This window comes from Notamacropus eugenii, chromosome 5, assembly GCF_028372415.1.
Source record: "Notamacropus eugenii isolate mMacEug1 chromosome 5, mMacEug1.pri_v2, whole genome shotgun sequence".
Taxonomy (NCBI): Eukaryota; Metazoa; Chordata; class Mammalia; order Diprotodontia; family Macropodidae; genus Notamacropus; species Notamacropus eugenii.
The window spans coordinates 409774402-409792580 of NC_092876.1; the positions used below are offsets into that span (position 1 = coordinate 409774402).

The 18179-nt window shown below is 38.1% G+C and overlaps 1 protein-coding gene across 2 annotated transcripts in view; it reads right to left on the reverse strand.

Annotated features, from left to right (window-relative positions):
* HSPA13 (heat shock protein family A (Hsp70) member 13) overlaps positions 1–18179 on the reverse strand; it is a 30068-nt gene continuing 11889 nt past the window's right edge. For both annotated transcript variants that reach the window (XM_072614707.1, XM_072614708.1), the window contains exons 3-5: positions 13100–13313; positions 5284–5451; positions 1–2848 (exon numbers count right to left, since the gene is read on the reverse strand). In XM_072614707.1, coding sequence (XP_072470808.1) covers positions 2169–2848; positions 5284–5451; positions 13100–13313 — 1062 coding nt within the window. In that variant the 3' untranslated portion in view covers positions 1–2168. The remainder of the gene's footprint in view (positions 2849–5283; positions 5452–13099; positions 13314–18179) is intronic.

Below are 18179 nucleotides of genomic sequence, written 5' to 3' on the forward strand. Positions count from 1 at the left end.
TTGTTTTATAGAAAATAATTTGAAACTTTTATTGAAAAGAGTTCATTTTAAAAAGGGCACATTAATAAAATTTATTAAAAATTACAATTTAACTGAATTGTTCCAATATGGTACTTTTATTAAGAAATAAAGTTTTTACTCTTGCTCCACTTTTTAGTACATTATTTTTATTATAATATATAAACAGGAATTGTCTAGTTTCGTTATTGGTAATATTTTTATATTTTGAGGTCATTTGCTTTTTATCCAGACTGTGATCATCTCAATGCTGTAGTTTTCAGAATGGGAAGAAAGGTTTCAAGATACGCGCTACGGTTTACTAGAATTCTGCATATTGGGAAATTATACTACCTGGCTTCACCAATGGCTACATGTGTTGCTTCAGCTTTATTCCCAAAAGCTACTATTTCTATCTTCTATGTGTTCCACAAAATCTGTACCAGATTGCTAAATGGTGGCAATAGAGGCTGAATGGTACAAAATGGAGAATAAAGTGCACAATTTAAAAAAGAAACTCAAAGATTTACTTTATTGAGATATAGAATCATTTGTACACATAAAAAAAAAATCTGCATTATCTGTTATGTACAATTTGTTAAACTCCGAATCTGTTGCTAATTCAGTGGTATGAGCCAAAATACAGTACTGAGACTTCCCTCCGATAAAAAATAAATAATTTATTCCCTTTCTATAACTATGTGAGGGCCTTGCTAAAAAATATATATATTGTATACTACAAACCATTAGCTATATATACACATCTGAAATGTATTATATTCTTAAAAGGGGGAAAACATTTACATGTAAATTATCCCATACAAGATGTGTGTCCTGTTTTCTTATATAAACCACATTCAACAACTGAGAGAGCTCTGAATAGCCAGTGCTCAGTACCTCCAAAACTCTGTGCTGTTTCCCCAATTTGCATGGGAGAACCTGTAGGACACAAGTTCCTTTCCTAACCTACATTAGGTTGAGAGGTAGAAAATGGAAGAATGTATATTAATTTGAGGAATGTGAAGAATATGATTTCTATTGTTCATATTTCCATTATAGATCTAAACAAGCTTTTAGAGAGTTTAAAAATTAAAAATTACATTCCTTACTCATTAATAAGGCGGTATGTCTGTGTGCGTATGCTTAGACTTCATTTGATTAAAGGTTCAAATGTAATGAAGGCTGCAAAGTCACTGCCTAGAGGACCAATGGTGCTGTTTTCTTTTTCTAAGACATTTTCAAATTATGGGAAAAATTTGCTTTTGTATGTTCAAAATTTTTAATGTTTAAGTAAAACTAACCCAAATATTTTAGATAATTTTGACTTATTTACTTTTGGGTTAAATATCTAAACAGTAGAGAGATTTGAGCATTAGGAAATTTTTAAAGCACCTTGAGGAAGAGTACTTGAAGTTCCAAAACCGAAAAGTTTACAGTTTCAAAAGTACAAAGTGCAATTTCTCCCATAATTTAATTCATCTTTGGCATTTTTCCATTAGTTCTTTAAAACAAAACATATCAACAAGTATTTATAAGACACTGATTTTTTGAAGGTCCATTTAACAAGAATAGTTTGGGTAAGGTGATGGTGAGCATTGTAGACGTTATCGGTATTAATACTTCTATGCCTCACTGTAAATACCTGGGGCTGGAGCCAGGTGTTACAGCAACACTTCCAGTACAGATATTTCATAATACTAGTAACAGTAAATTACTAGTAACTTACCAGTTTAGTAAGTAAACAATCTGACAACTTCCACTAATAAAATTTAGTAGAAAACTGAGAATCTTAACAAATAGCACTATTCTCTTTTTACAAAACACAATTATAAACAATGAATATGATCCTTTCTGTCCTATATAGCCTATATTTTAGATCACCCCCACATGAGAATTCATTTAAATTACATCACTTTTGAGCAGTTCTTTCCTTTGGAAAAATATCCATTCAAAAGCAAGTGAGAATGAGTGTAGAGGAGAGGAAAGAGCCTGGGGATACAGCTAAACTGAATAAGTTAAGTGCTATGTAAAATTTGTCAATATCTAGAGGTTGCTCTTTCCCGTTAAGTTTGAGAATTATCTTCATTAAAGTATCCTGGTTTTACTTTTACCCTTTGTTGTGTTAAAGAGGTATAACAAAGAGAAAATGTCAGTAGGTGAGAAGGATTAATTCAATTGAAGTTGGTCTTTCTTAAATGTCTATTGGGAATTTCTATAGCACTGACTTGAAGAGGCCAAGACCCACCATCAATCCCTGCTTGAATAGCCACTCCCATCACAACAGCAAGGTCGGGGTCTACAGATGTGTTGGGACTCTTTCCGAAGAACTCTTGAATTAGTTGGCGTATTCGGGGAATACGAGTAGAACCCCCTACCAAAACCACTTCGTCAATCTCAGTCTTCTGCAGATTCCCTTCTTTCAGCACCTGCTGAATTGGGATAAGAATTTTCTGAAAGAGATCCTCATTCAATGTATCAAATAGTTTCCTTGAGATTTCTGTTTCAAAAAGAACCTGACTTAGTTTTCCATTTCTTTCAGAAGAGTTAACGTTGTACATAACACTCTTAGGATGGGCATTTTTGGGGAACAGTTTGTCCTCTGAAGGTTTACTCTCATGTTCCTTATTTTGTGCAGTATCCTGTAAGTCCTTTGCTTCCCCTATAGTAAGTGACACTGAAATCGGGGCAGAATGATGAAGAGTCAGATTCAGCTTGACCATTTCCACAGCCTGTCTTAATCGATGAATCTCCTCTTTTCTAGTAGGCAAGGATCCATAAGTTTGATAGATCTGCTTGTATAAGTACTGAAGCAATCTCTGATTGAAGTCCTGGCCTCCAAGTTTATTGTTTCCTAAGTTTGAAAAAAAAAACAAGAATATGAGAAGTTAAATTATCTTTGGCATCAATACAGCTTCATTTTGTTTTTTAACTAAAAGGTTTTTCCCAAAGTCTACTTTAAAAGAAAATGATTTTTTTAAATGGATCACAGATTCTGTGAAGGAGAGTAAAGTATAAGAAGAATGGAAAGGTAGAGGGGGGCCAAGTTATGAAAGGCTCTAAATGTCAAAAAGGTGACTTTATATTTAATCTTATGAGTGATAACTGAGAGGGGTAGAGGATGACATGGCTATACCTATGCTTTAGAAAACTCACCTTGGTGGCTGAGTGGAGGATGGACTGGTATAAGGTGATACTTGAAACAGAAAATTGGGATACATGGCTATGGAAACAGTCTGGTGAGAGGTGATAAGGGCTTGTAATAATGGGAGGGAAAGATCTTCCCCTCCCATTAATAGCCTTCAGGTGGAGCCCATTATGGGGAACTTGCTTGTGGGGAGGCCTAACAGAAAGAATGCTTGTGATGTTGGCTCTCTGTCCGTTGATTTCTCAGACAGTCAGAAGCCTTGTCTGTTGGTCTTTATTTCTCTGCTTGTATTTTCTCTGTTCGTGAATGTAATTTAGAGAAGATTGTTGACCCCTCAAAAGTAAATCTAAGAACTTGTGCTAGAAGACCATCCTGGATGTGTTAGGGTGCTTGCTGCTACAGGGTTTGAACTAGGATTGTGGATATGTGAGTAAAGAGGAGGAGGAATATGGGAGAGATGTTCTGAAGGTAACACTGGCAAGATTTAACAAGAGATTACGGATGAAAAGTGATGACTGGGGATGAAAGTGGGCAGCAGGGGATGATACGAAGATTATGAGCTGGGGTGACTAGGATGATTGGTGCCTATGACAGCAAATGAGAATCTGTTCATAAAATGGGAGGGTTTGGGAGGCAGGGACAAGATAAAGGATTCTGTTTTGGACAGGTTGAGTTTGAGATGCCTATAGGACATCAAGTTAGAGATGTCCAAAAGTCAGTAATGCATGACCATAGATCAGGAGACATACAGTGTCTCATAGTTCTGAGAATCATTTACATAGAGAGATAACTGAATCCCCCTCCCCTATAGGAGATGATGAGATTGCCAAGTGATATAGCACTGAACAAAATGGGAAGAGGGACCAAGTCAGAGCCTGGGGCAACTACAGCTAGTGGACACTGGGAGGTGCAGAGAGACAGAAGAACCAGGAGAGTAATGTCAGGAAGAGAGGGTAGTCAGTAGTATCAAATGCTGCAGCAGTCAAGAAAGATGAAGACCATTTAATCTGTCAATTAAGAGATCACTGGTTACTTTGGAAAAGGCAGTCTCCACTGAATGATGTGGTTGAAAGTCAGAATGCCGAAAATTCATAAGAAATTGGGAGGAAAGGAAGGAGAAGCACTGACTGTAGACAGCTTTTTCAAGGAGTTTAGCTGAAGAGAGAAGAGATATAGGACAACTGTTGATAGGCATAGCAGGGTCAAGTGAATGTTTATTAAAGATAGGGGAGAAATGGGGGTACTTGTAGACAGCAGGAAAGAAGCCAGTATCTATGGAGAGATTGAAGATTAGAGAGTGGAGATAGTAGTGTGGGTAACCTGCTGGAGAAGTCTGAAGGGGATGGCACTCAGGGTGCACATAGAAGGGCTGGCTTGGCAAACAGAAGTCTCTCAGGCTTCACCTGAGACTGAAAAGAAGGGGAAAACAGTTGGGGAAGATGTCTAAGTGACATAAAATGAGGAGGGGACGAGAGGAAGCTTTCACTGAATAGCTTTGATTTTTCCAATGGCAAGGCCTGTGCATAGATGATAAAGTCTAGAACAGCTGTTATGGAATGGGGTAGTGAACAGATTTAGGGAGGAATAAAATGTTCACTGTGCTTCAGTGAAGATTCAGTTGAAATTAAATACCATAAATGCATAGTAACCCAATCAACACAGTTTTTATGACTTTCTCCAGCCCCATTCAGCAGCATGTGCATAAGAAAGAAGGAAGTAGATGATGGGAGTAATCCAGGGTTGAGGCTTGGGAGTAAGCAAGAAGACTAGAGGGCAAGAGATTCAAGAACAGGGGACAGTGGGAAATGTTCAAAGTTAGTTTATTAAAATTAAGAAATACATTTTTAAGGAGTTCAGGCCCTTTCATATATTTCTTTACATGCAAAAATAATTTAACTATGTCAATGCGCTACAATAGACTATATACCTTGTATATTTATACTGTACTTTGGATTGTGTCAGAGTAGACAAGGTTTCAAAAAGCAACTCAGAACTTTTACTGATACACTTTAATAAGCCTCTCTATGATGATACAGGTTACGCATCTCACCAAAATACAGACAAAGAATGTACAACAAACAAACGAGTGGTCTGCTCACTAGACAGGCGTCACGACTTGAACCTCCATAACACCTCCTTACCTGCCATGGCTCGGGTTAAAAACATCCCTCCTTGTTTGTTGAGTAAGGAAACATCGAGCGTTCCTCCACCCAAATCTACCACCAAGACATTAAAAACATCCGCCTTGTGAAGTCCGTAAGCCATAGCAGCAGCTGTGGGTTCATTAATTACTCGTAAGACTTTTAGTCCTAGAAGTGAAAAAGAAAAGTGGCAATAAGGGAGCGATCATTTACGAAGGAGAGAGTCAGGGAGGACCTCGCAGAGGAAGTGGCAGTGCAGCTGAACTTTAAAGTTCTGAGAATCACTTAAATAAATATTAAATTAAATTAAACCACAATTAAACCTTATTATGAGGTAAACAAGGAAAGGGAGCTATGGCAGATGAGGGAGCTTACTTACCAGGTGCTAGGAACAGAAATAATGAATACCTACTCTTAAGAAGCTTACATTGGAAAGAGCAAAAAAGGAGGACAGTATACGGGCTGTTTGGGAGACGTGGGGGTGGAACAGTCAGCAATTTATTTGGTTGGAAAATACAATAAGGTAGAATACTGTGGAAGAAGCTAAAGAGGAAGCCGAGGCAGAGGGCCCTAAATTCCAATAATGCATTTGGCTTGCAACATGGGAAAGGAACAAGCAATTATTAAGAACCTACTTTGTGCCAGGTACTGTGCTAAGTGCTTTCTGTCTCCCCATCAGATACAGCCTCCCTGGTCACCTTCTTGAGTAATGGCTACATCTTCATTCATTTTGCTTGGCTCACTGGTCAAGGTGGAGGAGTTAGAACACCAAGGTTCTCCCCCTTCTTCCATCACTTAGTAACTATCTTCCTTTCAGGTTCATACCATTCATATCTATCACTCAATCAAAGTCCTGGTAGCTGTTGTTTACAGGCCTCCAGGTGATTGTTCTTTTCCCAATGAGCTTGAGGAAAGCTCAGTTCCTCAAACTACTCACCTCCCATGAACTGCTCGTCCAATCCACGGCTCAGGTACACACATCTTGCTGTCACCCATAATCCCTTTATCTGACCATAATCTATTAGCTTTTTACCTCTCCCTCTGTCTTCCCTTATATAACTATTCTTCATCCATACTGTGACCTCCAGTCCCTTGACCACTCAGTTTTCTCTTAGGCCATCCAGCCTGCACTACCCACTCTTTCCTCTTCCCCAATCTTGACTAAATGGTGAACCAATTCAACTTTACATTGTCCTCCTCCCTTATCATATTACTGATTATACCCAGCCAAGCCTTGAATCACTCCCGTCATCTTTATTCCTACATAGAAGGCACTGAATGAAGGGGAAGAATATCAAGCAACCATTCTGACAGGGTCCACTACAAATTAATGTTACAAACCTCAACTGGGTCCTCACTGCTGCTAGGCAATCCTACTACAGCTCCCTTATCAACTCACTATCCTATTCTCCACAAAGACTCCTCCAAACCTTTTCCTTCCCCTTCAAACCTCCCCCATCTCAGCTGAGAGCCTTGCCTTATATTTTTCGGAAAAAAAATTGAGGTCATCACTGTGATTTTCCTCTCCCTTCTTCCTCATCTGCCATCACTCAGATGCCTTCTGCCACTTTCTCCTCCTTCACCCATTCTCATGTGATGAAGTGGCCTTACTCTTTCCCAAAATTAACCCCTCTACTTGCTCAAGTGATCCCATCCATTCCATCTTCTCCAACAGGCTACTGCCTGTTGTCCCCACTCTTGCACTTATTTTCAGTCTCTTCCTATTTAGGCTCATTTCCTACTGCTTACAAACATGCCTATGTCTCCCCTATCCTTCACTTGGTCCTTCCATCTCTGCTAACTACTGTCCTATATCTCCTCTGCACTTCAGCCAAACCCAGAAACGCTGTCTACTTTCTCTCCTCTCACTCTTTTCTGAATCCCTCCAGATTCTGGCCTTCATTCCGCTAAAATTGCTCTCTTCAAAGTTACTAATGATCTTAGTGGCCACATCCAATGGTCTTTTCTCTATTCTCATTCTCTTTGACCTCTCTGTGACCTCTCTGTAACCTCTAACACTGTTGATCATGCTCTCCTTGTCACTCTCTTTTCTCTAGGCTTTCAGAACACCACTTTCTCCTGGTTCTCCTCCTACCTATTTAACCACTCCTAATCTTTCTCCTTTGCTGAATCCTCCTCCAGATCAAGCCCTTTAACTGTAGGTGACCCTCAGAGTCCTGTCTGGGGCCCTCTTCCCTTCTCCTTCTACAACTACTTCACTTGGTGATCTCATCAACTGCCATTTCTATAGGCTGATGATTCTCAATCTATCTTCCTGTCCCACTCTCTGTTGACTTCCAATCTTACATCTCCAACTGTCTTTAGACATCTTCAACTAGGTATCCAGTAGACATCTTAAACTCCATATATTCAAGATAGAACTCATTCTTTTCCCCATGGTCCCACCTTCCCAATTACTAGAGAGGACAATACCATCCTCACAGTCATGCAATCTATAAGTCATCCTGAATTCTCTATTTACTATCTCTCAGTACCACCATCCAAGCTGTTACTAAGGCCTGTTGACTTCACCTTTGCAACATCTCTTGAATATCTCCCCTTCTCTGCTTTGACACTGCCTTCATTTCACATTAGTGAAGGGCCTCATCACCTCATACCTGCATTACTGTAATATCCTGCTGGTGGCTTTGCTTGCCTCAGGTTTCTCCTCCCTCTATTCTCCATTTTTCCACAAAGGTGATATTCCTAAAACACAGGTCCAACCATATTGCCCCTCCTCCCCCAACTCAATAAATCCCAGTGACTTTCTACTGCCTCCTGGCGCAAATATAAAATGCTCTATTTGGAATTCAAAGCCTTTTATACCCTGGATGCCTGCTACCTTTCTAGTTTTCCTATATTTTACTTCCTGACACTCTTGGATCTTTACTCTTTGACCCAGTGACACTGGCCTCTTGGCTGTTTCATGAATAAGGCACTCCATCCCTAGGCTCTTGGCATTCTCACTGGCTATCCCCCCATGCTTAGCATGCTCTCCTTCCTTCACTCTGACTCCAGGCTGCCCTGACTTCCTGGAAGTCCCAACTAAAGTTTCACTTTCTACAGGAAACCATTCTCAGTCCCTCTTCATTCCAGTGCCTTCCCTCTGTTAATTATCTGCTATTTGTTCTGCATATAATTTGTTTTGCATATATTTGTTTATAAGTTGTTTCCCTCATTGAATTCTAAGCTTCTTGAGGGCAGGGACTGTGTCTAGCCTCTTTTTTATCTCCAGCTCTTAGCACAGTGCCTGGTACATTAATAAATGTCTGTCAATTAATTAATCACAACAATCCTGTGAGGTAGATATTATTATTATCCCCATTTTACAGTTGAAGAAACTGAGGCAGGCAGAAATTAAATGGCTTGCCCAGAGTCACACAGTTAATAACTGTCTGAGAAAGGATCTGAACTCAAGTCTTCCTGACTCTAGGCTCAGTACTCTGTCCCCTGCACTATCCAGTAGGAGTTGGAGGGTAACTGAAAGTTTGTGAGAACTGGAATGATGTATTTCATACACATGGCAGGAGAACAATATAACAGAGGTGTTTAGTCAGGGTCAAGACTATATGCAGGAAGACTTAGTGAGAAGCACCTTCAACATTCAGAAGAGGTTAATGAAGCCCTAACTAGCAATGGGGCAGCAGGAAGGATATGGAGGAGAAAGATATTGGGAAGACTGCACAGGCAGAAGAGAAAACCTGAAAGAGAGAATTGATCAACATTAAGGATAGGAAGGAGATTCTAGGGTAGGATGAATTCTTCCATTTCCAATATTCTTGAGCTTGATGTACTAGGGACAAGATGTCTAATTCAGGCAGCCAAACTCCCTAGTGTAGTGCAAACCAGATTTAAATGTAATTGGGAAATGTTTAACAAAAGAAATATAAATATTAGCTAGGAAAGATAACATTCATATGTATTTTTCTAAGTCAATATGCAGCCTGCAGGAATTCAATTCTATTTGAATTTGATATCACTGTACTGGGGGAATGGAGGCAGAGAGGTTGGGTGGAGTGGGGAGAGAGCAAGACAGAAAAAAAGAGCCAGAGAGGATATGCAAAAAAAACAAGGCTAAAAAGAAGAGGGAAGTTTAAGTAAGAATTATAGGTTCAAGTAGACAGAAATAAACTTTTAAAAATAAAATAACATTTTGTTAATGAAAACATTAAGAAATGCCAATATGTCAAATGGAGTTGAAATTTAAAAGTGGTATTATGGATAATTTATCCAAAAGTCATCCTTTAAAATGACATGAAAACAAGCACACGAAGAACACTGATACCCTGCCATTTAAGAATTTCTTGGATATCAGTGAGGTACTTGAATTTCCCATTGTTCCTCTATCTTCCTTGGGTTTATCTGTAATTTATGGCCACCTAATGTTAAGGACTGCTAGATGGAGCAGTGGATAGAGTGCTGGATCTGGCATCAGGAAGATCTGAGTTCAAATCCAGCCTGAGTCACTTACTAGATGTGTGATCTTGGACATGCCACTTAATCCTGTTTACTTCAGTTTTCTCATTCATAAAATGAGCTGGAGTAGGAAATGGCAAACCATTCCAGTATCTTTGCCAAGAAAACCCCAAATGAGGTCACCAAGAGTCAGACACAACTGAAACATCTGAATGACAACAAGGTAAGGGGCTTGATAATAATACATATGTGAGATCATTTAAATACTCCCTCCAAAGATTCAGATGTCAGTCAATGTATACCACTCTCCTCTAACTCTATTTAACTCCTGTCTATGTCTTCCACTGAATGGGGATGCGAGGTTCCTCCAACAGGATATGTATCTTACCAATAACTAAGTTAGTATTAGTAGAAAGGCTACAAAATATTTTTGGTACCTTCTGCCCCCTCTTTATCCTATCCTACCACTGTCACTGAAGAAGGGGAGCATGTTGCATTTTTAAAACATGTTACCGAGATCAAAGAATTTATAATAACTCATTTAAATATCACTTCATGGTTTGCAAAACACTTTCCTCCCAATAAATCTATGCAAGGGTGTGTGAAAACAGATTTTGCAGAAAAAGCAAAGACAAGAAGAGGCCCCTAAAAATTTCAAAATGCTGACTTAGGTGAGGAGAAAAGGTAGAAAGTAGATGGTAACTGTTGTTATATTTTCCCTGGAATACGTCACCTGTTCTATCTGCACTGGCTGTAATTGTCAAAAGCAGGCAGGTGAACAAACTACTCTCATGTCTTCAGAAAAGGTAGAAGACTGCCCCAAGCAGGCCTAACAGTGAAATGCAGCCAAAAGTTGGCCAGGAGCAATACCCAAAACCTGAAAACTAAGTACCTCCTGTCTGCCTAATATCATTAAAACATGGCTCTGGTTGTGACACTTGCTGAGTTATAAATCTATAAGGGATCCTTATTACCTCTAGGATATAATAAAAAAAACTTTAACTTTTCATTTAAAGTTCTTTACATTATGATGCCCATCTGCCTTTCTAGTTTTATTTCATAATACTTATCCTTCACATAATTTCTCCACCAAACTGGTTGGATTACCATCCCCCAAGAGAACACCATATCCCCTACCACCATGATTCTGCAAAGTAGTCTCCATCACCCCTGACTCTACCTGGCTTCCTTCAAAACCTGAACTGGGATTCACCTACAGTAGATCTCTCCTGATCCCCTCAGCTGATCTACTCTCTTCCTCTTGTTTTATTACTTTCTATGTAGAAAGTGTTTTATATACTTTATATCTACTTCTTCGTGTATGTTTTATCTTCACATTAAAATATTAAGCTCTTGGGGGAACAGGACCATTTTTCGTTTGATCTTTGTGTACCCAGTGCATAGCATGCTTAATAAATGTTGAACTGAAGCTGGATATCAAATTTGGAAGAAGCTCCTCAAAAGACCATTGATCTGTTTTGTCCTCGAGTATAATCTCATCCCATGTCCTCCGATGGTGGAGCTGAGGATGACAGACCATATTTTCCAGAAACTTAACTGCATCTCTTCACTGACTAACTTCCATGTAATCTTTGCCCTTCCCTTGAAACACTCAATGCCTCTGAGTGTCTCAAGTGAAGCCTTATGCTTTCTTTTGTAAGTTTAAATGTGCTTGTAATAAAGGTCTTCTCCTTTTTTAAAAATCATCACTGGTCTGCCTTTTATGTGGAAATTTTGGGAATTTCAGTTGTAATGGATTGGGACACTTGGATAAAAACATTATTTGCACACTATTATATACGTTAAATTTGCAAGAGACACAACGCTGGTAGGGAATAGTTAATAGGATAAATGACAGAGCCTGGGATTCCAAAAAGATCTCTACAAGCTAGAATGTTAGGCTTGATAAAATGACAAAATTTAAGACATATAGTCATATGGCTTTAAAAAAAATCACAAGTCCATGATGGGGGTATAGTGGCTATATAACATTTTTTCCTATATGAATATGGAATGTTTAGCAGACTGCAAGTCCAATGTGAAGCAATAATTCAATTCAAGAAAAACTTATTAAGGCACTATGGATAACTTACTACATATTAGGCTAAGGACAGAAAGATGGAAACAAAAATTGTTCCCGCTCCTGATAAAATTATATTGTACTAAGAGATTTCAATACAAATGAATGAATGAATGTGTGATAATATGTGGAGCAAGAGAAGCACGCTAATTATAAAGATGGGATAAGACATCTGATCCATATCTTGAAGGAAGCTGAAAACTGATAAGGAGGGAGTCAGCTGGAGCCTGGAATTCACACTAGATCCAAAAGGATAATTTGATCCCAAACTGAATAAAGAGAAATATTCTTTTGAACAAAGGAGGTAATGATAATCCTGTGGTCAAACAGTGTCTGGAGTACTGTACTCAGTTCTGTGCAAAATATTCGGGGATGGGCATTGACTGTAAGCAAGAGTAACTAGGAAGATAAAGCCTGGATATCACAACATTCAAGGATTATTTGAAGAAAATGAAACTATTTAACCTGAAGAGAAAACCCAGGGGGCAAGGGGTAGAGATATAACGTGATAACTATCTTCAAGTATTTGAAGGATTGTCAAATAAATGAGAAAATCTGCATGGAACTTTGCAAACCTTAAAGTGATAATTAAACAAATGCTATTATCTTTTTAAAAATTTATTTAGAAGATTAGGCTGGTTCTGTTTGACCCCAGAAGACAGAACTAAAAATCATGGAAAGCTAAAAAGAGGAAGATTTAGGCTGGTTGTAATGAAGAATTTCCAAATTATTGAATCAATTCAACATAGAAGGATAGTGAGTACATCTTTAGTAGAGGTCTTCCAACAACCACTTGTAAGTGATGTTGTACAAAGGACTCTGTTACAGGTTGGACTGAAAGGTCTCTGAGTTCCTCTGCTTATGTGAAAGAATTCTAGCTATCAAGGCACTGACTCCCCAAGGTTGGTGACAACTATCAGCAAATTTCCAAAGTTATGAGTGCATGAGATATCTCAAAAATAAAGAAGAATCAGGTCTGTTGATTTGGAAACAAAAACATATTTTTGTTTCCAAATACTGTTGCTGAGAGTTATCTGTGGAAACAAGATTTGTTGTGAAAAATTAACTATCTTAATATTTATTGGACCATGCACTATTTCTGTAAGACTGAACAATATTAATAAAGAAAAATAGGACCCCCTCCTCAAAACAAAAACAATTCCTGAATTTTCCATGAACTAATCTGCATATATGTAAGAACTGAAGGATCTGGGTATAAATGACCTTTATTTACAGTGTCGAAGCAAGAAGTAGGGCCACTGTAAGGAATACAATGTACCTGACAAATAAACAAAGTCATAAAGAGAAATAAAGTACTACCTGCAAGATTAGCAGCCTGAACAGTACAATTTCTCTGCCTTAGATCAAATTCTGCTGGCACAGAAATAACGGCATTGGACACTGGCATCCCGAAGTGATCCTCTGCCATCTTCTTCAGCTTCAAGAGCAGTTGGGTGCCGATAAATTCTGGAGAAACAGTGATAGTCCCATTGTGTGTCACAGAAAATTCAGCTGTTCCATTCTTGTTTAAGACCTGTGAATACATATCATAAGCCACCAAGAAGAAACCGAGGCCTTATAAAAGAAAAAAGAAATATGCAAAACTGTTTAGCTTTAGGTCATGTGCTCATTTTATAAATTCATGATCAGAGTATCAGAGATTTCAAGCTGGAAGGGGCCTCATAAATCGTCAAATCCTATCCCCCTTGTTTTACGAATGAGGAAAGGGGGACAGTGAGTGTTTGAAGAAGGAATTCAAAGGCCTGATTCAAAGTCCAGCCCTGAATCTACTGTCCGAGGTCCTACCTAGCTGCCCAATTAGCCATCAAACTGACTTAAGTTTTTCAGATATGCTAAGAACATCTTTTGTTCTCTGACAAACATAAGCAAAATAAATACCAAATATAAGCAGTTAACTGTGGGTAGTTATTTTCATTTGCTTCCTTACATATTGATAATACATCAAAATGAACACATATAGAAATATTTTTCCACATCACTGTGTTCTCATGTAAGTAGCAAATATCACTTAATTGCTGCCACTGTGGCTTATGATAAAAGACTTGATATTAGTGCCTTACTGCTGCTATCATGGGGTACACAGATCCTGAATATCTGGATCAACAATGTGGCAGTTTCACCAGAGAACAAATATTCTGGGGGTAGCTGATTCTGCTTTTCCAATCAAAATCGGCATTAAGCAATTAACAATTCATAACACTGTAGAAAAGTCCATCACAAGGACTGTCCTATTCAAGAGTGTTTTCTTTACATAAAAGGATTCAGTTCTACGAAATTACCAAAAGTAGTAGTTTGTTACAGCATGAAAATCCAAATGTGATCAATATCTGCAGTTTCATCTAGGTAGGGAAATCCCATTGATAGAAATTACTTTTATTAATGAAGCTTAGCAACTCATCCATAATTTAGAAGGTTGTGTGTGTTCATCCTCCGTTGCCGAAGAAGATCATGCCATCAGAGAAATAATGACATGACTCTGTGAAACTTGACTTTGTTTTGAGTGAAGGAGGGCTAATTTAGAAGGTTAGGCACTGAGAGAATGAGTAAATGACTTGGCCAAGAGAATTAAGTTAGTCTGTATCAGAAGCTAGACAGGTCTTCCTGACTCCAAGGCTGGCCCCCTCTGTCCACATTATACTATGCTTATTAGGCATGACAATATTATCCTTTATAAACAAGTTCAACCAAGATGAACCATAATTTAGAAACAGGCCACTGTCTGTGTTTATACCAAACTATTTATGCCAGTGGCATGCCCCAAGCAATATAAAGTAGTCCAATGAGTCTGCTCATTCTGTTCAGTCTTCATAATGTAACATACAATTTTTAAAAATTAGTGAAGTAATACAAAGATTTTTGACCACTATTAAAAATCATAATTGTCTAGAATGTCCAGGTGCTAGTATTAAATATATTTTTAAAACTGAATTAACCACCTATTATTTGCTGTAGTATATACTAATAGCAAAGTAACTCAGAGGCAATCTCTAAATTTTACTTAGCCAGTAATTTTGAAGCTCATTTTCAAAAATTAATAAGATGATAACTTACTGGCTGAATTTGATATTCTTTTATTTCTCTTGCCAAGCTTACAGATAAGGAAATACCTAATAGTGAAACAACTAACCAGATAAAAGGAGACAATCCCAAGATAGTTCCAAAAATTAGTTTCCTTTAACATATTTTCCACTTTTGATAATTCTACCTTTTATGTAAGGAGAAAATAATTTTGTGAATGTCATTTGTGTTTCTACAATAAGGCAGCAAACAGACTCGTAAAGTAAAGTCATTAGGACGCAAATATGGCTTCAAATATAGCATCTGAATTTTTTCAGATATGATGATAAAAAAGGATTTAAAAAAACCCCATAACTATAAGGATGTAAATGGAAGGAACAATAACACAAATCCTGAAAGCAAACAGTAAAAATATAATGGCCAAGCTTGTTCCCAAAGAAGACATGAGAAAATACCCCTCCTTTCTTTCCTTGCAGAGGTGAATGACTAACAATGTCATCTACTCTGTCAGATTTGGTTGATGTGCTGGTTTCTTACTTTACTCTTTGTTAAAAGGTGTATATTAGTGGGTAAGGGAAAAGGGAGAGATATATTCAGAAATAAAGGTGATATAAAAACAAAAGGCATTAAAAATAAAAAACATACCTTGTACAAGGCCAAAAAGAAAAAAAGAAATTAACCTCTTATATTGGAATATACATTTCCTCTTATCTTTGCTTCATTCACTTTTTACAATATAATCAACAAGCAATAATTTAGAGTATGTACTAGAGGCCAGATACTCTGTACTAGTCACCAGTGATTCAAGCAAAAATTGGCAAAACCATTATCTAAAAAAATAACATAACTAAAAAAAAACTAAGGGAAAAATCTTACAAATTTAGGTAATATGGACGAATATGGTAAATAGAACCTCCAGGCTCCCCTTTCCTCACCCCTTTTATCTCAAACACTTCTTTCTTCCAAATGCTAAATTAATTAACTTACATTCTTTCACTCCCCAAATACCAAATAAATTAACTTACATTCTTTCACTCTCCAGGGCAGATAATATAAACAACCAAGGTCCTACATATCCTTCACGTTTGAGCACTGAGAGCACGTCTTTGGACAATCAGAATTACTACTCTTCTTTAATCCTGCTCCTAATCCTCTTAAATGACAACTTCTTAGCCAAAATTCACGTTCTCTGCTGTCTTCTACCTTCATTTAACACTTTCAAGGTTGACAAAGCACTTTCCTTAGGACAACTCTGTGACAATGGCATAGTGTTATTTACACTATTTTATAGAAAACTCAAGTTGCAAGTAATTAACTGACTTCTGTAGGGGAAATGTTCTACATACTAATCACAGTGTAAGTCAATGTCAAAAGATATTTTCTGTTGTTGTTGGAAGTCGTTGCAAACAAGAAAGGGCCTATTTGATCTGTTTATGATGAAGAAAAAGGAATCCATGATTTTCTGAGACAGCCAGGGTCACTGTCCTGGCTTCCCAGGTCTTTCAAGAGGTGGTGCCCTTCTCCTAGACCTGAAACAGATTGTTCCTCCCATCTGGATGCTCAGTCTCTCAGATGTCCTAATTTCAGGTGGGCAGCAGCATGATAAGGTTTCATCCCAACCACTCTTCTCAGTTTCCTAGATTGTGTCTTCTGTTTGAGACCTTCTATGCCTCTTCACTTCTGATCTCACTAAAGCATACCTGCCCTCCATTCACGGCAAAGCACACTGGACTGATGAGCTGTATAAACGTAACCAGTTGCCAACACTTGAAATTCTACCTAAATTCCCCAACTGCACAGCTATGAGAAATAAACAGAGACCACGCCTGCTACCCAGAGAATGACCTTACTGTGCCACCACTCTTGGAAGCAGCTGATATTTACAGCACTTCTTAGATTCTCACACAACTTGTGATATAGGCAAAACAGGCATTATTTCTCCCATTTTACAAAGGATGAAACTGAATTTGAAAAAGAATAGATTGCCTAAAGCCACTCAGGAAGAGGCAGAGTCCAGCTTCAAACCCAGGTCTTCTCCTTCAAAATCTGTTGCTCTTTCCAATAAGCAAAAGCTCTCTCAGTTGGTGCTCATTGTCACAAAACTGCTGAAACCAGACCACAAATCCATGTTTTCTGACTCCAGAGATTTTACTTGTCACATCTAATGGCCTTTTCTCAAACTTCATCCCACTTGACTTCTTTCCAGCATTGGACGATGCTTTCTTTCTTGATGTTTCCTTTTCTCTGGGTTTCCTTTCATTTCTCTTTCCTTTTACCATTCAGTCTTTCCTGATGGATCATTATTCATCTCTTATTTCCAAATGGTACGTGTTCCCCAAAGTTCTGTTCTATATCCTCTTCTGTCTCTGTTAATGACTTCATCAGCTCACATAGGTTTAATGATGAACTCTACTACTGATTCACAGATCTATATACTGAGCCCAAGGTTCTTTAACTTCAGTTCCAAAACATATACTACTTATTGACTTTTCCAAATGAATGTCCCTATAGATATCTCAACATCCCCTCATATCTTATGAGTCATTTCTATCTCAACAGTATCTCCCATAATACTTCTATTCCCCTAGTTGCCCCTAGCTCCAGCTCTTATCACCTTGATTCTACCCCATCATAACAGCTCTCCAGCAGAGCAAATTGAAGGAGAAACAGGAAGCAGAATGTCAGGCAAGCTGAACCACCACCTTGACCATTGTGTCCTTGCGATCCTGAGACAGACAGTCCAAGGTCCTGAACTCAATTGCTTTTGGAACACCAATGCTGCAAGCTCATGCCAGTTCATTCATCCTGGGAAGCAAACCTTATGGAGAGTCAGTCTGACAATGACTTCTACAGGTGCTACAGCCACATCTACTGAGGTTTCAAGAAAGAACATTCTTGTCACCAAACTCCTTGGCACTGTCAAATGGTTTGATATCAGAAACAGAAATGATTTCATCAGGGGAAATAACATTTAAGAGGAGGCATTGCCATCTTTGCAACCGTACCTAAAGGACCAGGGAATCTTTCCATTTGACATGTAGCTGAAGCATTCCGTAAGTGTTGTCTCTCCCATTAGAAGGTGAGCTCCTTAAGAGCAGGGACTATCTTACTTTTCTATTTGTATCACGGATCACTGAGAACAGCACTTTCAACATAATAAGCATTTAATAAAAGCTTCATTAATTCACTCATCTAGTAAACTCTAGTGCCTTAGTGTATTTCATAGCTCCAGGACCAAATATATTTGACTCATTAAATAATATTTTATTTTCCCCAATTAAACATAAAAACAATTTTTAATATTTTCTTTGAAGATCTGAGTTCCAAATTCTATCTCTCCCTTCCCACACCCCTCCCTGAG